Source organism: Calypte anna, chromosome W, assembly GCF_003957555.1.
Source record: "Calypte anna isolate BGI_N300 chromosome W, bCalAnn1_v1.p, whole genome shotgun sequence".
Taxonomy (NCBI): Eukaryota; Metazoa; Chordata; class Aves; order Apodiformes; family Trochilidae; genus Calypte; species Calypte anna.
Window position 1 is genome coordinate 24,080,248 of NC_044276.1, and position 21,582 is coordinate 24,101,829.

The 21,582-nt window shown below is 43.1% G+C and overlaps 1 protein-coding gene across 1 annotated transcript in view; it reads right to left on the reverse strand.

Moving 5' to 3' along the window:
- The window catches only part of DCC (DCC netrin 1 receptor), a 459,073-nt gene that overhangs the window by 42,092 nt on the left and 395,399 nt on the right, over positions 1–21,582 (reverse strand). The window contains exons 20-21 of the mRNA XM_030468363.1: positions 20,280–20,474; positions 14,956–14,988 (exon numbers count right to left, since the gene is read on the reverse strand). Coding sequence (XP_030324223.1) covers positions 14,956–14,988; positions 20,280–20,474 — 228 coding nt within the window. The remainder of the gene's footprint in view (positions 1–14,955; positions 14,989–20,279; positions 20,475–21,582) is intronic.

The following is a 21,582-nucleotide window of genomic DNA, read 5'->3' on the forward strand; positions in this document are numbered from 1 at the left end:
TTGGTCAGGGCAAGCCAAGATGGAATTTAGGGGAATTCAGCTCTGTCCTGCTGTTAAAACACACAAATATTATTCTATATTTGGATAGGATGGAAATCCCAGCGCTTGGGGGATGGGGATTAAATCACCTTAGTGATAAACACCTGAGAGAGAGCCTAAAACATCAGGAAAAAAAAAAAAAATCAGTGGATTGAAGACTTCACAAACTCACTTGTATCCCTGGCTCTGAAGTTTGGGGCTTTTTAGATTAATTTCAGGACACTTTTCAAGGCATTATACACAAGGTTTGGATGGCAGAAGTGTTTAGATAAACTGCTGCCCAGCTCACTTCTGGCCCAAGAATGGTGATGCCAATGTTTTGGGATGGCTCCAAGCAGGGTTTGGGGTACAGAATCCAATCCTTGGGGGTTCTTGGCCTAAAACTGTTCCTACTACACTAAAGCTTTGTAAACCATCCCAACGGAGCAGAATCTTGACTGAGAGTAACCCCAGAATCCCAACTTCTGATAAGAGACAGGGACACAAAGAACTCCTCACCAAGAGGGCTTCAGCCTCTTGGTCAGGGCAAGCCAAGATGGAATTTAGGGGAATTCAGCTCTGTCCTGCTGTTAAAACACACAAATATTATTCCATATGTGGATAAGGATGGAAATCCCAGCGCTTGGGGGATGGGGATTAAATCACCTTAGTGATAAACACCTGAGAGAGAGCCTAAAACATCAGGAAAAAAAAATTCAGTGGATTGAAGACTTCAAAAACTCACTTGTATCCCTGGCTCTGAAGTTTGGGGCTGTTTAGATTAATTTCAGGACACTTTTCAAGGCATTATACACAAGGTTTGGATGGCAGAAGTGTTTAGATAAACTGCTGCCCAGCTCACTTCTGGCCCCAGAATGGTGATGCCAATGTTTTGGGATGGCTCCAAGCAGGGTTTGGGGTACAGAATCCAATCCTTGGGGTTTCTTGGCCTAAAACTGTTTCTACTGCACTAAAGCTTTGTAAACCATCCCAAGGCAGCAGAATTTTCCAGTTTTACTCACTGAGAGTTACCCAAAAATCCCAACTTCTGATGAGAGACAGGGACACAAAGAACTCCTCACCAAGAGGGCTTCAACCTCTTGGTCAGGGCAAGCCAAGATGGAATTTAGGGGAATTCAGCTCTGTCCTGCTGTTAAAACACACAAATATTATTCTATATTTGGATAAGGATGGAAATCCCAGCGCTTGGGGGATGGGGATTAAATCACCTTAGTGATAAACACCTGAGTGAGAGCCTAAAACATCAGGAAAAAAAAATTCAGTGGATTGAAGACTTCACAAACTCACTTGTATCCCTGGCTCTGAAGTTTGGGGCTGTTTAGATTAATTTAAGATTAATTTCAGGACACTTTTCAAGGCATTATACACAAGGTTTGGATGGCAGAAGTGTTTAGATAAACTGCTGCCCAGCTCACTTCTGGCCCAAGAATGGTGATGCCAATGTTTTGGGATGGCTCCAAGCAGGGTTTGGGGTACAGAATCCAATCCTTGGGGGTTCTTGGCCTAAAACTGTTTCTAATACATTAATTTTTTTAAACCATCCCAAGGCAGCAGAATTTTCCAGTTTTACTCACTGAGAGTTACCCAAAGATCCCAACTTCTGATAAGAGACAGGGACACAAAGAACTCCTCACCAAGAGGGCTTCAGCCTCTTGGTCAGGGCAAGCCAAGATGGAATTTCTGGGAATTCAGTTCTGTCCTGCTGTTAAAACACACAAATATTATTCCATATGTGGATAAGGATGGAAATCCAAGCACTTGGGGGATGGGGATTAAATCACCTTAGTGATAAACACCTGAGAGAGAGCCTAAAACATCAGGAAAAAAAAATTCAGTGGATTTAAGACTTCACAAACTCACTTGTATCCCTGGCTCTGAAGTTTGGGGCTGTTTAGATTAATTTCAGGACACTTTTCAAGGCATTATACACAAGGTTTGGATGGCAGAAGTGTTTAGATAAACTGCTGCCCAGCTCACTTCTGGCCCAAGAATGGTGATGCCAATGTTTTGGGATGGCTCCAAGCAGGGTTTGGGGTACAGAATCCAATCCTTGAGGGTTCTTGGCCTAAAACTGTTTCTACTACACTAAAGTTTTGTAAACCATCCCAAGGCAGCAGAATTTTGACTGAGAGTAACCCCAAAATCCCAACTTGTGATGAGAGACAGGGACACAAAGAACTCCTCACCAAGAGGGCTTCAGCCTCTTGGTCAGGGCAAGCCAAGATGGAGTTTAGGGGAACTCAGTTCTGTCCTGCTGTTAAAACACACAAATATTATTCCATATGTGGATAAGGATGGAAATCCAAGCACTTGGGGGATGGGGATTAAATCTCTGATGCATTGTGAGGTTTCATGCATCAGAGAACAGGTAGGATCTAAATCCCTCGGGATTTCCTGATTTGATGAGGAGTTGGTCCCAAGGAGTTGATTTGATGAGGAGTTGGTCCCAAGGAGTTGATTTGATGGGGAGTTGGTCCCAAGGAGTTGATTTGATGAGGAGTTGGTCCCAAGGAGTTGATTTGATAGGGAGTTGATCCCAAGGAGTTGATTTGATGAGGAGTTGGTCCCAAGGAGTTGATTTGATTTCCTCTGACCAAGAAACCCTAAAGATCAAGACCTTCAAAGATCTCCCAACATTTTCCTCTCCACCTCCCTTTTTTGCCACTTTTCCCATCCTTTTGGAGCTGACCTGGCATCTCCAAGCTTTCCCACCTCTAAAACCTCAGGGTTTCTGGTCAAACCCAAAAGGTGGGAAGAAGGTGACACCTTTATGGCACCCACTTGAGGTTTAAGGACTTGGGAAATGGGTGATTTGCTGCTCCAGACATCACTGCTCCTCTTTTTACCTTTCCAATTCCAGCATCCTGGGAAGGTTGTTTGCATTCCATGAATTCTCTGGACCAGAATTTCTCATTCCCTGGAGCAAAACTGGGCAGGAATGAAGTCATGGGGGTGAGACACCTCCTACCTCCATCCTCTCTTCTCAGGGTTAGCAACTTCTTCCAGCAGTTGGTCCCAAGGAGTTGATTTGATGAGAGTTGGTCCCAAGGAGTTGATTTGATGAGGAGTTGGTCCCAAGGAGTTGATTTGATTTCCTCTGACCAAGAAACCCTAAAGATCAAGACCTTCAAAGATCTCCCCACATTTTCCTCTCCACCTCCTTTTTTGCCACCTTTTCCATCCTTTTGGAGCTGACCTGGCATCTCCAAGCTTTCCCACCCCTAAAACCTCAGGGTTTCTGGTCAAACCCAAAAGCTGGGAAGAAGCTGACACCTTTATGGCACCCACTTGAGCTTTAAGGACTTGGGAAATGGGTGATTTGCTGCTCCAGACATCACTGCTCCTCTTTTTACCCTTCCAATTCCAGCATCCTGAGAGGGTTGTTTGCATTCCATGAATTCTCTGGACCAGAATTTCTCATTCCCTGGAGCAAAACTGGGCAGGAATGAAGTCATGGGGGTGAGACAACTCCTACCTCCATCCTCTCTTCTCAGGGGTAGCATCTTCTTCCAGCAGTTGGTCCCAAGGAGTTGATTTGATGAGGAGTTGGTCCCAAGGAGTTGATTTGATGAGGAGTTGGTCCCAAGGAGTTGATTTGATTTCCTCTGACCAAGAAACCCTAAAGATCAAGACCTTCAAAGATCTCCCAACATTTTCCTCTCCACCTCCCTTTTTTGCCACCTTTTCCCATCCTTTTGGACCTGACCTGGCATCTCCAAGCTTTCCCACCCCTAAAACCTCAGGGTTTCTGGTGAAAACCCAAACCTGTGAAGAAGCTGACACCTTTCTGGCACCCACTTGAGCTTTAAGGACTTGGGAAATGGGTGATTTGCTGTTCCAGACATCACTGCTCCTCTTTTTACCCTTCCAAATCCAGCATCCTGAGAGGGTGGTTTGCATTCCATGAATTCTCTGGACCAGAATTTCTCATTCCCTGGAGCAAAACTGGGCAGGAATGAAGTCATGGGGGTGAGACACCTCCTACCTCCATCCTCTCTTCTTCCAGCAGTTGGTCCCAAGGAGTTGATTTGATGAGGAGTTGGTCCCAAGGAGTTGATTTGATGGGGAGTTGGTCCCAAGGAGTTGATTTGATGGGGAGAATGTTTCCTCTGACCAAGAAACCCTAAAGATCAAGACCTTCAAAGATCTCCCCACATTTTCCTCTCCACCTCCCTTTTTTGCCACCTTTTCCATCCTTTTGGAGCTGACCTGGCATCTCCAAGCTTTCCCACCTCTAAAACCTCAGGGTTTCTGGTCCAACCCAAAAGCTGGGAAGAAGCTGACACCTTTATGGCACCCACTTGAGCTTTAAGGACTTGGGAAATGGGTGATTTGCTGCTCCAGACATCACTGCTCCTCTTTTTACCCTTCCAAATCCAACATCCTGGGAAGGTTGTTTGCATTCCATGAATTCTCTGGACCAGAATTTCTCATTCCCTGGAGCAAAACTGGGCAGGAATGAAGTCATGGGGGTGAGACACCTCCTACCTCCATCCTCTCTTCTCAGGGTTAGCAACTTCTTCCAGCAGTTGGTCCCAAGGAGTTGATTTGATGAGGAGTTGGTCCCAAGGAGTTGATTTGATGAGGAGTTGGTCCCAAGGAGTTGATTTGATTTCCTCTGACCAAGAAACTCTAAAGATCAAGACCTTCAAAGATCTCCCCACATTTTCCTCTCCACCTCCCTTTTTTGCCACCTTTTCCCATCCTTTTGGACCTGACCTGGCATCTCCAAGCTTTCCCACCCCTAAAACCTCAGGGTTTCTGGTCAAACCCAAACCTGGGAAGAAGCTGACACCTTTATGGCACCCACTTGATCTTTAAGGACTTGGGAAATGGGTGATTTGCTGCTCCAGACATCACTGCTCCTCTTTTTACCCTTCCAATTCCAGCATCCTGAGAGGGTTGTTTGCATTCCATGAATTCTCTGGACCAGAATTTCTCATTCCCTGGAGCAAAACTGGGCAGGAATGAAGTCATGGGGGTGAGACACCTCCTACCTCCATCCTCTCTTCTCAGGGATAGCAACGTCTGACAATTTACTCCCAGGCTTCTTTTTAACCCACTTTTACCCTTTAAAAATGCTTTTTAAACATTGGAAGCTGACATTTGCAGTTTGTGTGTTCTGTGGGGTAAAAAAACAAATCAAATCAAATCATCCTGAGCACAAGCAGCTTTTAGTTTCCTAATTTCTGCAGTTCTACTTCTTTCAAGAAACCACATGCTGGAATATCCCAGAGGATGAATTTCTAAACCTGCCTGGGGGTTTCTCTCCCTTGTAGCACAAAGGAAAACCCTGGTGAAGAAAGAAGCTCCTGGTAACTTCCAGGGATGCTCCAGGGAAACCTGGGAAAGGTCCTGAAGTTGTCTTTGATTTTCTAAACATCACTTTCTTGTTCTCCCTGGGATTATTGCAGGGTAACTCAATTCACTGCAGTGTTAAGAGAAATCAAAGGGTTGAGGTTTACACCTCACTTTGCCTTTTAAATCAGAGGGAAGTGAGAGTTCAACTCCAAATAAACCTCCCAAGACCCAGCCTGGGTTTTCTTACTGTCTGTGGGAAGAACACACAGAAATGTACAGTGCCCTCACTGCAAATCAAGTAAATACTGAGGGATAAATAGGTTTAAAGTAAAGAAAATAATAATTAAAACCCCAGCAACAGCTTTCCTAAGGATTCAAAAGGAGATGGGAGCTGTCAGACTTCAGATTTGGGAATCATTAATGATAATGCCTTGAAAAGTTGACTAAACTTGGCTAAACAGCTGCTGGTGTCAAAGAAAAGATGATTTATCATTCCTCACCCTCAGGCTTTGAACTTTTAAATCAGAGGGAAGTGAGAGTTTAATTCCAAATCAACCTCCCAAGACCCAGCCTGGGTTTTCCAACTCTTCCTGTCAGTGGTAAGACACAGAAATGTACAGTGTCCTCACTGCAAATCAAGTAAATACTGAGGGATAAATAGGTTTAAAGTAAAGAAAATAATAATAAAACCCCCAGCAACAGCTTTCCTGAGGATCCAAAAGGAAATGGGAGCTGTGATGGATCAGATTAGGGAATCATTAATGGTAATGCCTTGAAAAGTTGCCTAAACTTGGCTAAACAGCTGCTGGTACCAAAGAAAAGATGATTTATCATTTCTCACCCTCAGGCTTTTGAACTTCTAATTCAGAGGGAAGGGAGAGTTCAAATCCAAGTACACATCCCAAGACCCAGCCTGGGTTTTCCAACTCTTCCTGTCAGTGGTAAGACACAGAAATGTACAGTGCCCTCACTGCAAATCAAGTAAATACTGAGGGATAAATAGGTTTAAAGTAAAGAAAATAAATTAAAAATAAACCTAGCAAAAGCTTTCCTAAGGTTGCAAAAGGAAATGGGAGCTGTCAGACTTCAGATTTGGGAATCATTAATGAGAATACCTTGAAAAGTTGACTAAACTTGGCTAAACAGTTGCTGTTTCCAAAGAAAAGATGATTTATCATTTCTCACCCTCAGGCTTTGAACTTTTAAATTAGGGGGAAGTGAGAGTTTAAATCCAAATCAACCTCCCAAGACCCAGCCTGGGTTTTCCAACTCTTCCTGTCAGTGGTAAGACACAGAAATGTACAGTGTCCTCACTGCAAATCAAGTAAATACTGAGGGATAAATAGGTTTAAAGTAAAGAAAATAAATTAAAAATAAACCTAGCAACAGCTTTCCTGAGGATGCAAAAGGAAATGGGAGCTGTGATGGATCAGATTTGGGAAACATTAATGAAAAGTTGACTAAACTTGGCTAAATAGTTGTTGTTTCCAAAGAAAAGATGATTTATCATTCCTCATTCTCAGGCTTTGAACTTTTAAATCAGAGGGAAGTGAGAGTTTAATTCCAAATCAACCTCCCAAGACCCAGCTTGAGTTTTCCAACTCTTCCTGTCAGTGGTAAGACACAGAAATGTACAGTGTCCTCACTGCAAATCAAGTAAATACTGAGGAATAAATAGGTTTAAAATAAATAAAATAATAATTAAAACCCCTAGCAACAGCTTTCCTGAGGATTCAAAAGGAAATGGGAGCTGTGATGGATCAGATTTGGGAATCATTAATGATAATGCCTTGAAAAGTTGACTAAACTTGGCTAAACTGTTGCTGTTTCCAAAGAAAAGATGATTTATCATTTCTCACCCTCAGGCTTTGAACTTTTAAATCAGAGGGAAGTGAGAGTTTAATTCCAAATCAACCTCCCAAGACCCAGCCTGGGTTTTCCAACTCTTCCTGTCAGTGGTAAGAAACAGAAATGTACAGTGCCCTCACTGCAAATCAAGTAAATACTGAGGAATAAATAGGTTTAAAGTAAATAAAATAATAATAAAACCCCCGAGCAACAACTTTAATGAGGATTCAAAAGGAAATGGGAGCTGTCAGACTTCAGATTAGGGAATCATTAATGATAATGCCTTGAAAAGTTGCCTAAACTTGGCTAAACAGTTGCTGTTTCCAAAGAAAAGATGATTTATCATTCCTCATTTTCAGGCTTTGAACCTTTAAATCAGAGGGAAGTGAGAGTGTAATTCCAAATAAACCTCCCAAGACCCAGCCTGGGTTTTCCAACTCTTCCTGTCACTGGTAAGACACAGAGATGTACAGTGTCCTCACTGCAAATCAAGTAAATACTGAGGGATAAATAGGTTTAAAGTAAATAAAATAAATAAAAAATAATCCTAGCAACAGCTTTCCTGAGGATCCAAAAGGAAATGGGAGCTGTGATGAATCAGATTTGGGAATCATTAATGATAATGCCTTGAAAAGTTGCCTAAACTTGGCTAAACAGCTGCTGGTGCCAAAGAAAAGATGATTTATCATTTCTGATCCTGAGGCTTTGAACCTTTAAATCAGAGGGAAGTGAGAGTTTAATTCCAAATCAACCTCCCAAGACCCAGCCTCGGTTTTCCAACTCTTCCTGTCAGTGGTAAGAACACACAGAAATGTACAGTGCCCTCACTGCAAATCAAGTAAATACTGAGGGATAAATAGGTTTAAAGTAAAGAAAATAATAATAAAACCCCCAGCAACAGCTTTCCTGAGGATTCAAAAGGAAATGGGAGCTGTGATGGATCAGATTTGGGAATCATTAATGATAATGCCTTGAAAAGTTGACTAAACTTGGCTAAATAGTTGCTGTTTCCAAAGAAAAGATGATTTATCATTTCTCACCCTCAGGCTTTGAACTTCTAAATCAGAGGGAAGTGAGAGTTTAATTCCAAATACACATCCCAAGACCCAGCCTGGGTTTTCTTACTGTCTGTAGTAAGAACACACAGAAATGTACAGTGCCCTCACTGCAAATCAAGTAAATACTGAGGGATAAATAGGTTTAAAGTAAAGAAAATAATTATTAAAACCCCCAGCAACAGCTTTCCTGAGGATGCAAAAGGAAATGGGAGCTGTGATGGATCTGATTTGGGAAACAGTAATGAGAATACCTTGAAAAGTTGACTAAACTTGGCTAAACAGTTGCTGTTTCCAAAGAAAAGATGATTTATCATTTCTCACCCTCAGGCTTTTGAACTTTTAAATCAGAGGGAAGTGAGAGTTTAATTCCAAATCAACCTCCCAAGACCCAGCTTGAGTTTTCCAACTCTTACTGTCAGTGGTAAGAAACAGAAATGTACAGTGCCCTCACTGCAAATCAAGTAAATACTGAGGGATAAATAGGTTTAAAGTAAAGAAAATAAATAAAAAATAATCCTGGCAACAGCCTTCCTAAGGATTCAAAAGGAGGTGGGAGCTGTGATGGATTAGATTTGGGAATCATTAATGATAATGCCTTGAAAAGTTGCCTAAACTTGGCTAAACAGCTGCTGGTGCCAAAGAAAAGATGATTTATCATTTCTCACCCTCAGGCTTTGAACTTTTAAATCAGAGGGAAGTGAGAGTTTAATTCCAAATACACATCCCAAGACCCAGCCTGGGTTTTCCAACTCTTCCTGTCAGTGGTAAGACACAGAAATGTACATTGCCCTCACTGCAAATCAAGTAAATACTGAGGGATAAATAGGTTTAAAGTAAAGAAAATAAATAAAATATAATTCTAGCAACAGCTTTCCTGAGGATGCAAAAGGAAATGGGAGCTGTGATGGATCAGATTTGGGAATCATTAATGATAATGCCTTGAAAAGTTGCCTAAACTTGGCTAAACAGTTGCTGGTGCCAAAGAAAAGATGATTTATCATTTCTCACCCTCAGGCTTTGAACCTTTAAATCAGAGGGAAGTGAGAGTTTAATTCCAAATCAACCTCCCAAGACCCAGCCTGGGTTTTCCAACTCTTCCTGTCAGTGGTAAGACACAGAGATGTACAGTGCCCTCACTGCAAATCAAGTAAATACTGAGGGATAAATAGGTTTAAAGTAAAGAAAATAAATAAAATATAATTCTAGCAACAGCTTTCCTGAGGATCCAAAAGGAAATGGGAGCTGTGCTGGATCAGATTAGGGAATCATTAATGATAATGCCTTGAAAAGTTGCCTAAACTTGGCTAAACAGCTGCTGGTGCCAAAGAAAAGATGATTTATCATTTCTCACCCTCAGGCTTTTGAACTTTTAAATCAGAGGGAAGTGAGAGTTTAATTCCAAATACACATCCCAAGACCCAGCCTGGGTTTTCTTCCTGTCTGTAGTAAGAACACACAGAAATGTACAGTGCCCTCACTGCAAACCAAGTAAATACTGAGGAATAAATAGGTTTAAAGTAAAGAAAATAATAATAAAACCCCCGAGCAACAGCTTTCCTAAGGATTCAAAAGGAAATGGGAGCTGTGATGGATCAGATTTGGGAATCATTAATGATAATGCCTTGAAAAGTTGACTAAACTTGGCTAAACATCTGCTGGTGCCAAAGAAAAGATGATTTATCATTTCTCACCCTCAGGCTTTGAACCTTTAAATCAGAGGGAAGTGAGAGTTTAATTCCAAATCAACCTCCCAAGACCCAGCTTGAGTTTTCCAACTCTTCCTGTCAGTGGTAAGACAGAAATGTACAGTGTCCTCACTGCAAATCAAGTAAATACTGAGGGATAAATAGGTTTAAAGTAAAGAAAATAATAATTAACACCCCCAGCAACAGCTTTCCTGAGGATCCAAAAGGAAATGGGAGCTGTGATGGATCAGATTTGGGAATCATTAATGATAATGCCTTGAAAAGTTGACTAAACTTGGCTAAATAGTTGCTGGTGTCAAAGAAAAGATGATTTATCATTTCTCACCCTCAGGCTTTTGAACCTTTAAATCAGAGGGAAGTGAGAGTTTAATTCCAAATCAACCTCCCAAGACCCAGCCTGGGTTTTCCAACTCTTCCTGTCAGTGGTAAGACACAGAAATGTACAGTGCCCTCACTGCAAATCAAGTAAATACTGAGGGATAAATAGGTTTAAAGTAAAGAAAATAATAATATAAACCCCAGCAACAGCTTTCCTGAGGATTCAAAAGGAAATGGGAGCTGTGATGGATCAGATTTGGGAATCATTAATGATAATGCCTTGAAAAGTTGCCTAAACTTGGCTAAACAGTTGCTGTCTCCAAAGAAAAGATGATTTATCATTTCTCACCCTCAGGCTTCTGAACTTTTAAATCAGAGGGAAGTGAGAGTTTAATTCCAAATACACATCCCAAGACCCAGCCTGGGTTTTCCAACTCTTACTATCAGTGGTAAGACACAGAAATGTACAGTGCCCTCACTGCAAATCAAGTAAATCCTGAGGGATAAATAGGTTTAAAGTAAAGAAAATAATAATAAAAACCCCAGCAACAGCTTTCCTAAGGATGAAAAAGGAAATGGGAGTTGTGATGGATCAGATTTGGGAATCATTAATGATAATGCCTTGAAAAGTTGACTAAACTTGGCTAAACAGCTGCTGGTGTCAAAGAAAAGATGATTTATCATTTCTCACCCTCAGGCTTTTGAACTTATAAATCAGAGGGAAGTGAGAGTTTAATTCCAAATAAACCTCCCAAGACTCAGCCTGGGTTTTCCAACTCTTCCTGTCAGTGGTAAGACACAGAGATGTACAGTGCCCTCATTGCAAATCAAGTAAATACTGAGGGATAAATAGGTTTAAAGTAAATAAAATAATAATTAAAAACCCCAGCAACAGCTTTCCTAAGGATGCAAAAGAGATGGGAGCTGTCAGACCTCAGATTTGGGAATCATTAATGATAATGCCTTGAAAAGTTGACTAAACTTGGCTAAACAGTTGCTGTTTCCAAAGAAAAGATGATTTATCATTTCTCACCCTCAGGCTTTGAACTTTTAAATCAGAGGGAAGTGAGAGTTTAATTCCAAATCAACCTCCCAAGATCCAGCCTGGGTTTTCCAACTCTTCCTGTAAGTGGTAAGACACAGAAATGTACAGAGCCCTCACTGCAAATCAAGTAAATACTGAGGGATAAATAGGTTTAAAGTAAAGAAAATAAATTAAAAATAAACCTAGCAAAAGCTTTCCTAAGGTTGCAAAAGGAAATGGGAGCTGTGATGGATCAGATTTGGGAATCATTAATGATAATGCCTTGAAAAGTTGACTAAACTTGGCTAAACAGCTGCTGGTGCCAAAGAAAAGATGATTTATCATTTGTCATCCTCAGGCTTTGAACCTTTAAATCAGAGGGAAGTGAGAGTTTAATTCCAAATACACATCCCAAGACCCAGCCTGGGTTTTCTTACTGTCTGTAGTAAGAACACACAGAAATGTACAGTGCCCTCACTGCAAATCAAGTAAATACTGAGGGATAAATAGGTTTAAAGTAAAGAAAATAATAATACAAACCCCAGCAACAACTTTCCTGAGGATGCAAAAGGAAATGGGAGCTGTGATGGATCAGATTTGGGAATCATTAATGATAATGCCTTGAAAAGTTGACTAAACTTGGCTAAATAGTTGCTGGTGCCAAAGAAAAGATGATTTATCATTTCTCACCCTCAGGCTTTTGAACTTTAAAATCAGAGGGAAGTGAGAGTTTAATTCCAAATAAACCTCCCAAGACCCAGCCTGGGTTTTCCAACTCTTCCTGTCAGTGGTAAGACACAGAAATGTACAGTGCCCTCACTGCAAATCAAGTAAATACTGAGGGATAAATAGGTTTAAAGTAAAGAAAATAAATAAAATATAATTCTAGCAACAGCTTTCCTGAGGATGCAAAAGGAAATGGGAGCTGTGATGGATCAGATTTGGGAATAATTAATGATAATGCCTTGAAAAGTTGCCTAAACTTGGCTAAATAGTTGCTGGTGTCAAAGAAAAGATGATTTATCATTTCTCACCCTCAGGCTTTGAACCTTTAAATCAGAGGGAAGTGAGAGTTTAATTCCAAATCAACCTCCCAAGACCCAGCCTGGGTTTTCCAACTCTTCCTGTCAGTGGTAAGACAGAAATGTACAGTGCCCTCACTGCAAATCAAGTAAATACTGAGGAATAAATAGGTTTAAAGTAAAGAAAATAAATAAAAAATAATCCTGGCAACAGCTTTCCTAAGGTTGCAAAAGGAAATGGGAGCTGTGATGGATCAGATTTGGGAATCATTAATGATAAAGCCTTGAAAAGTTGACTAAACTTGGCTAAACAGCTGCTGGTGCCAAAGAAAAGATGATTTATCATTTCTCACCCTCAGGCTTTTGAACCTTTAAATCAGAGGGAAGTGAGAGTTTAATTCCAAATCAACCTCCCAAGACCCAGCCTGAGTTTTCTTACTGTCTGTAGTAAGAACACACAGAAATGTACAGTGCCCTCACTGCAAATCAAGTAAATACTGAGGGATAAATAGGTTTAAAGTAAAGAAAATAATAATAAAAACCCCAGCAACAGCTTTCCTGAGGATTCAAAAGGAAATGGGAGCTGTGATGGATCAGATTTGGGAATCATTAATGATAATGCCTTGAAAAGTTGCCTAAACTTGGCTAAACAGCTGCTGGTGCCAAAGAAAAGATGATTTATCATTTCTCACCCTCAGGCTTTGAACTTCTAAATCAGAGGGAAGTGAGAGTGTAATTCCAAATCAACCTCCCAAGACCCAGCTTGAGTTTTCCAACTCTTCCTGTCAGTGATAAGACACAGAAATGTACAGAGCCCTCACTGCAAATCAAGTAAATACTGAGGAATAAATAGGTTTAAAGTAAATAAAATAATAATAAAACCCCCGAGCAACAGCTTTAATGAGGATTCAAAAGGAAATGGGAGCAGTCAGACTTCAGATTAGGGAATCATTAATGATAATGCCTTGAAAAGTTGCCTAAACTTGGCTAAATAGTTGCTATTTCCAAAGAAAAGATGATTTATCATTCCTCATTTTCAGGCTTTGAACCTTTAAATCAGAGGGAAGTGAGAGTTTAATTCCAAATCAACCTCACAAGACCCAGCCTGGGTTTTCTTACTATCTGTAGGAAGAACACACAGAAATGTACAGTGCCCTCACTGCAAATCAAGTAAATACTGAGGGATAAATAGGTTTAAAGTAAAGAAAATAATAATAAAACCCCCGAGCAACAGCTTTAATGAGGATTCAAAAGGAAATGGGAGCAGTCAGACTTCAGATTAGGGAATCATTAATGATAATGCCTTGAAAAGTTGCCTAAACTTGGCTAAATAGTTGCTGGTGCCAAAGAAAAGATGATTTATCATTTCTCACCCTCAGGCTTTTGAACTTCTAAATCAGAGGGAAGTGAGAGTTTAATTCCAAATACACATCCCAAGACCCAGCCTGGGTTTTCCAACTCTTCCTGTCAGTGGTAAGACACAGAAATGAACAGTGTCCTCACTGCAAATCAAGTAAATACTGAGGAATAAATAGGTTTAAAGTAAAGAAAATAAATAAAAAATAATCCTGGCAACAGCCTTCCTAAGGATTCAAAAGGAGGTGGGAGCTGTGATGGATCAGATTTGGGAAACATTAATGAAAAGTTGCCTAAACTTGGCTAAACAGCTGCTGTTTCCAAAGAAAAGATGATTTATCATTTCTCACCCTCAGGCTTTTGAACATTTAAATCAGAGGGAAGTGAGAGTTTAATTCCAAATCAACCTCCCAAGACCCAGCTTGAGTTTTCCAACTCTTCCTGTCAGTGGTAAGACACAGAGATGTACAGTGGCCTCACTGCAAATCAAGTAAATACTGAGGGATAAATAGGTTTAAAGTAAAGAAAAGAAGTAAAATATAGTTCTAGCAACAGCTTTCCTAAGGATGCAAAAGGAAATGGGAGCTGTCAGACTTCAGATTAGGGAATCATTAATGATAATGCCTTGAAAAGTTGCCTAAACTTGGCTAAACAGCTGCTGGTGCCAAAGAAAAGATGATTTATCATTTCTGATCCTGAGGCTTTTGAACTTCTAAATCAGAGGGAAGCGAGAGTTTAATTCCAAATCAACCTCCCAAGACCCAGCTTGAGTTTTCCAACTCTTCCTGTCAGTGGTAAGACACAGAAATGTACAGTGTCTTCACTGCAAATCAAGTAAATACTGAGGGATAAATAGGTTTAAAGTAAAGAAAATAATAATTAAAACCCCAGCAACAGCTTTCCTGAGGATTCAAAAGGAGATGGGAGCTGTCAGACTTCAGATTAGGGAATCATTAATGATAATGCCTTGAAAAGTTGACTAAACTTGGCTAAATAGTTGCTGTTTCCAAAGAAAAGATGATTTATCATTTCTCACCCTCAGGCTTTTGAACTTTTAAATCAGAGGGAAGTGAGAGTTTAATTCCAAATAAACCTCCCAGGACCCAGCTTGAGTTTTCCAACTCTTCCTGTCAGTGGTAAGACAGAAATGTACAGTGTCCTCACTGCAAATCAAGTAAATACTGAGGGATAAATAGGTTTAAAGTGCCCTCTCAGCATGGACCCCCCCAAACCCCCCCAAACCCAGGGTCCCAACAGCAAAGGTGACATTAAAAGCACCATACCTTGGTCATTTGCCATCTTGTCAGGGTGTTCCACTGCAAGAAAGAGAAAATGGCATTAGAGGCTGGCCAGCAAGGTGACAGTGCCCATCAACCGTGGCCTCAGGGCGGGATGGGGTGGGGAGGGGTTGGGGCAGAAGGATATCAACAATTCCCTTTTTTACAGAGACATCCTGGAGAAGTGAGAAGCAGAGAATGGCAGGATAGGAGCTGGAAGGGAGCCAGGAGGATCCCATAGTCAGAAGGGAGCCAGGAGTATCCCAAAGTCAGAAGGGAGCCAGAAGGGTCCCAAAGTCAGAAGGAAGCCAGAAGGGTCCCAAAGTCAGAAGGGAGCCAGAAGGGAGTCACAAGGATCCCAAAGTCAGAAGGGAGCCAGAAGGATCCCAAAGTCAGAAGGGAGCCAGAAGGATCCCAAAGTCAGAAGGGAGCCAGAAGGATCCCAAAGTCAGAAGGGAGCCAGAAGGATCCCAAAGTCAGAAGGGAGCCAGAAGGATCCCAAGTCAGAAGGGAGCCAGAAGGATCCCAAGTCAGAAGGGAGCCAGAAGGGTCCCAAAGTCAGAAGGGACCCAGAAAAACCCCAGAAGGATCCCAAAGTCAGAAGGGAGCCACAAGAATCCCAAAGTCAGAAGGGACCCAGAAGGATCCCAAGACAGAAGGGACACAGAAATACCCCGAAGTCAGAAGGGATCCACAAGGATCCCAAGTCAGAAGGATCCCAAAGTCAGAAGGGATCCAGAAGGATCCCAAAGTCAGAAGGGACCAAAAGGATCCCAAGTCAGAAGGGACCCACAAGGATCCCAAAGTCAGAAGGAACCCAGAAGGATCCCAAAGTCAGAAGGGAGCCAGAAGGATCCCAAAGTCAGAAGGGACACAGAAGGATCCCAAGACAGAAAGGAGCCAGAAGAATCCCAAAGTCAGAAGAGACTCAGAAGGATCCCAAAGTCAGAAGGGACCCAGAAAGACCCCAGAAGGATCCCAAAGTCAGAAAGGAGCCAGAAGGATCCCAAAGTCAGAAGGGAGCCAGAAGGATCCCAAGGTCAGAAGGGAGCCACAAGAATCCCGAAGTCAGAAGGGACACAGGAAGACCCCAAAGTCAGAAGGAACCCAGAAGGATCCCAAAGTCAGAAGGGAGCCAGAAGGATCCCAAAGTCAGAAGGGAGCCAGAAGGATCCCAAAGTCAGAAGGGAGCCAGGAGGATCCCAAAGTCAGAAGGGAGCCAGGAGGATCCCAAGTCAGAAGGATCCCAAAGTCAGAAGGGAGCCAGAAGGATCCCAAGTCAGAAGGGAGCCAGAAGGATCACAAGACAGAAGGGACCCAAAAGACCCATCCCACCCCTCCACCTGAAACCAAACCACAGGGTTAAGAGCATCATCCCAATCCATGGATGGATTTGGATTTAGGATAGCCCAAACCATCCTAAGTTGAACTCCAGGCCTTACATCCAACTCTCAGCTGGTACCTCCTGATTCTGCCCTGCTCCTATTTTGCTCCTTTTTTTTCCAGGCAAAGCCCATGAGGATGAATTGCTGGGCTCTGAGGGGTACCTGGGGGGAGTTTACTGGTTGGTGCTGGTTCTGAACTGGGCTGTGGTGGTGAAGCATCTCAGGAAGGCAGCATTAGAGGGCAGTGCAGTGCTAGAAATGCTGCCCCACACCAGCCCTGCAAGGAAAAAGGGGGAGATTGCAGAGCTCTGAGAAATGGCCCAGTGGGCAATTGAAAGTGGAAATGCAGAAATGCCCAGAAAATGGGGGTTTTCTGGCACAGGAAATATTAATTCTAATATTAGAATATTAGATAGTAGAGTAGCAAGTGTCTGAGGAGGTCCTGAAGCTCAGCCCAGACCTTTCTCCATTTCAAAACAAATCTGAGGCAGTGGTTTATTCTTGCTCCATCACCAAGCAACACTTTTACCACTTTCTATCAGTTTTTCTCTCTCAATTAATATTCTGTGCAATTCCAGAAGCAGAATATTATTCTTCTTATTAAATATTAATAATATTCCTCTAAAAAAACCCTAACAAGTTATTTGAAAGCCTCAGGAACTCCTCCTTCACTTTGTTGTCCCGTTTTGCTGGGTAATAGCAAATAAAATTCAGATTATTTCACTCCTTCTGCACTGTCAGGAATTTCTGGAAACTGAGCTGCCAGAAAAAGAACAGAATGGCCAGAGGTTGGATTTCACTTCAGGGGAAATCTGTGACAACACACTGCAAAATCCAGGGGTTTTTTACCCAATCTCTGCTGCTTTTCCACCTCCACATAAATACGTAGCCCTCAGATTTACTGAAGTCATGCAGACTCAGGAAAAGGTAAGAAAAATCCTAATAAACAACCCTAAAAGTATAGAAAAACAAGTTTAAAAAATTGGGGGATGCTCAATCCCATTTTCTCCTTCCAGGAAACCAGACAGGGGGTGACTTAGGGGATCTTTGATGTTTAGAAAGTTCCTTAAGGTTGAAATATCCTTCTAATCAGGGCAGAGATTTGCCATCAGAGGAGTAACCATCAAGGAGGGGAAGCCCAACACTTGTGCATAATTCAGAATAAATAATTATTAATTATTAATTATTAAATAATTAAATAATTCAAATTTTCCTGTTCAATATCTTCATTGATGACTTGGATGAGGGCATTGAGTCCATCCTCAGGAAATTCCCAGCTGACACTAAGCTGGGGGGAAGTGTGGATCAGCTGGAAGGCAGGAGGGCTCTGCAGAGGGACCTGGAGAGACTGGAGAGTTGGGCTGATCCCAAGGGGATGAGGTTGAAGATTCCAAGGGCCGGGTCCTGCACTTTGGCCACAAGAAGCCCCTGGGGAGCTGCAGGCTGGGCAGGGAGTGGTTGCAGCAAGGGACCTGGGAGTCTGGCTTGCCAGGAAGCTGAAGAGGAGGCAGCAGTGTGGCCAGGTGGCCAAGAAGGCCAATGGCATCCTGGGCTGGCTGAGGAAGAGCGTGGCCAGCAGGTCCAGGGAAGGGATTCTGCCCCTGTGCTCAGCCCTGGGGAGGCCACAGCTTGAGTCCTGTGTCCAGTTCTGGGCCCCTCAGCTCAGGAAGTCCCTCAGGAAGGAGCTTGAGGTGCTGGAGCAGGTGCAGAGAAGAGCAAGGAGGCTGGGAAGGGATCCAGCAGAATTCCTGGGAGGAAGGAAGGGCTGAGGGAGCTGGGGGTGTTGAGGCTGGAGAAGAGGAGGCTCAGGGGAGACCTCATCACTCTCTGCAACTCCCTGAAAGGAGGTTGGAGCCAGGGGGGGGTTGGGCTCTTTTCCCAGGCAACTCTCAGCAAGACAAGAGGGCACAAAGGGTCTCAAGTTGTGCCAGGGGAGGTTTAGGTTGGAGCTGAGAAAGAATTTCTTTCTGGAGAGGGTGATCAGCCCTTGGAATGGGCTGCCCAGGGAAGTAGTGGATTCTCCGTGTCTGGAGCTCTTTCCAAAGAGCCTGGATGTGGCACTCAGTGCCATGGGCTGGGAACCACGGGGGGAGTGGATCAAGGGTTGGACTTGATGAGCTCTGAGCTCCCTTCCAACCCAGCCTATTCTATGATTCTATGAAGGCAAAACATCTTTTTCCACCCCAAGTGTAGGGAGAGATTTGTCACCAAACCCATCTGAGTGGGATGGAAGGTGACATATTTAGGGTGGATATCATTAAGTATCCATTCTAATGTCTAATAATTCAGTATTAGGCTGTTACAAGATGTGACAAATGTAGAAATTCATCTTTTTGCTATCTCTTGATCCTCTCTGATCTAGAATTCATTTCCCAAATGAGCTTCATGCTACTTTGGATAAACACTACAAAATAGGTGATATCAACTCTGTTAATCTTTTGCTTTAATTCCACACTAAATCTCTGGATCTTTTCAGACCTCATCAGCCTGCAGGGTTGTTTTTTTTTTTGGTTTTTGATGCCTTGCCTCCTTTAAACTCAGTCTCATAAGCTCCATCTCCTTGGCACAAAACTAGGAGCATGAAATGAAGTTGGCACCAGCTACTTGGTAGAGATGAAGCACCCTCAATGTGCCATCTCCCTCCATTTCATGGCAGAGGAGAATAAATAACCAGGATTTGCCCAATAATTCAGGTGCAAGATGACTTGGCCAACTCAGTTCTGCAAAGCTGGGCAGGTGGTGAGAAGTTCCTAACAATTTTTCCTTTTTTTCCTGGAAACTCTTGGCTGAGGCTTTAAGTCCCAGGCTGAAGGGGTGGGGGGAACACGACTGGAATAAGGGCAGTGAAATGGCTGAAAATGGGGGGTTCCCTCCTTCCTGCAAAACAAATAATTAGCAATTCACTTGAAAGACAAACTCTCACCCACCAAATGATGATGGAACCCTTGCCCTGCAATCATTTTCCTTCAGTTTTGTGCAGATTTAAATAAAATGACTTAGAACTGATTGAAAAAAAACCCAACTGTTAATTCCAAGCCCAGATTTGAGGCTGAATTTCCCTAATTTCCCTCCATCCATGACTCCTCAGCCTCAGCCCCTGCCCACTTTGAATTACCTCCTACCAAGAGGTGATTTTTCCTCTCCAAATCCCCAGCTTTTCTCTGGAGGAGGAGCAGAGGGAACGTGCTCCTGCATCCTCCACGCTTCTCCCCGGGAAGAGGTTGGGTGTCTGTGTCATTTGAGGTTTTTCATTAATTACACCTCTTGATTAAAAAGTAATTTCCTCCCTTTGTGGAAGCCAGTGAGTGACAGTTCAAATAGAAGGAGCAGAGCTCCCTGCTTCCCACTCAGGGGAAGATTGCTTACATCTTCATAACTACTAATTTCTGGGTAGAGCAAGATGGGGCTTCACCCCGACAGGTAGAAGGGAAGGGAGAAGAGGGAGAAATCCCTCCCTGCTCCTTTGAAATCAAAACACCAGCCAAAAAAACCCCTCAAAACATGGAGGTTGTTAAGGGGGAGGGATTAATTAGGCTGCTGTTAATAGCAGGGAGTGAAAAATAGCTGGAATAATTCCCTTCCCCAAGTCAAGCTGGCTGAGATTTTTTCCCTCAGAATTTTGCCTGCCTACCCGTGAGTTCCAGGTTCTTCCAGATCCAAAAGGAAAAAGGTCCTTGCTCCAGTCAGGTCCAATTAGCTTCATTATTGATGGCAGAAAGTGTCAAAAGTGCTTTCCCCCAGCTGACTGAAGTTAAAACCCTACTGCCTGCCTCATTATGTGCTTTACTTTTATCACCTCCTCCAGGATAAACTCCTTTTATTTCCCAATAATCATTCCAAGCAGCAAAAGCTCCTCTGGCTGGCAAGGAATTCATTGCAAAGCTCCCACTGAGGCATTAGGAAATTGGTGGGATTATTAAGATCCCAAAGACAGGAATCCCAAACCTTTGAGTGTCCGGAAGAAAATGGGATCAGAGAGAGGTCCAACTCCTTTGGCATTCCGAGCTTGGATTCGGAAGTAGTAGACAGTGTCCAGGTTGAGATCCATGATCTGGTGGGTGAGTCTGTCTCCACTGATGGATTCCATGATCCAGTCATCAATGGGAGCATTCTTCTCCAAAGTGTAGAAGAGGATGTAAGCTGAATTAAACACAAATCCCTCCATTAGTGCTGCAAGGGAATTTAAACCCCTTCCCTCAAAGAAAAACCACCTAAAAATCCCCTGGTTTTTGGAAAATGGAAGGTGACACATCTCCCCGTGATGAAAAAGCACATTTTTAGAAGAAAATCACAACTCCAATTCACTGTATTCATCAAGGGACACTCTAAGAAATAAAGATCCCACAAATATAAAAGCAGGCAGCACCTAAAAGGCTGGGACAAGTGTTTTCCTCCAATCCAGCCTGATGGGTGCCATAAACCCCAAATAATCTTCAGTGTTGCAGGGCACAAATAAAAATAAAAGGCATTAGGAAGCCTCACAATATTTCTTGGCAGCTATGGAGAAAATAAATTTTGGGGAAAAGAATGAAGAATTCAAAATGTTCATTCTTAGCATGAACTTAAAGAGTGCTGCTCTAATTATGGACCATTGTGAATGTCGTCTGCCTGGACTTCAGCAAGGCCTTGGACACCGTCTCCCCTAGGATTCTCCTGGAAAAGCTGTCAGGCCATGGCTCAGCCAGGAGCACTCTGTGCTGGGTTAGGAACTGGCTGGAGGGCCGGGCCCAGAGAGTGGTGCTGAACGGGGCTGCATCAAAATGGCGGCCGGTCACTAGTGGTGTCCCCCAGGGATCAGTGTTGGGCCCAGTGCTGTTTAATATCTTGAGGGAGGATTTAGAGGAGGGCATTGAGTCCATCCTCAGGAAATTCCCAGCTGACACTAAGCTGGGGGGAAGTGTGGATCAGCTGGAAGGCAGGAGGGCTCTGCAGAGGGACCTGGAGAGACTGGAGAGTTGGGCTGATCCCAAGGGGATGAGGTTGAAGATTCCAAGGGCCGGGTCCTGCACTTTGGCCACAAGAAGCCCCTGGGGAGCTCCAGGCTGGGCAGGGAGTGGTTGCAGCAAGGGAGCTGGGAGTCTGGCTTGGCAGGAAGCTGAAGAGGAGGCAGCAGTGTGGCCAGGTGGCCAAGAAGGCCAATGGCATCCTGGGCTGGCTGAGGAAGAGCGTGGCCAGCAGGTCCAGGGAAGGGATTCTGCCCCTGTGCTCAGCCCTGGGGAGGCCACAGCTTGAGTCCTGTGTCCAGTTC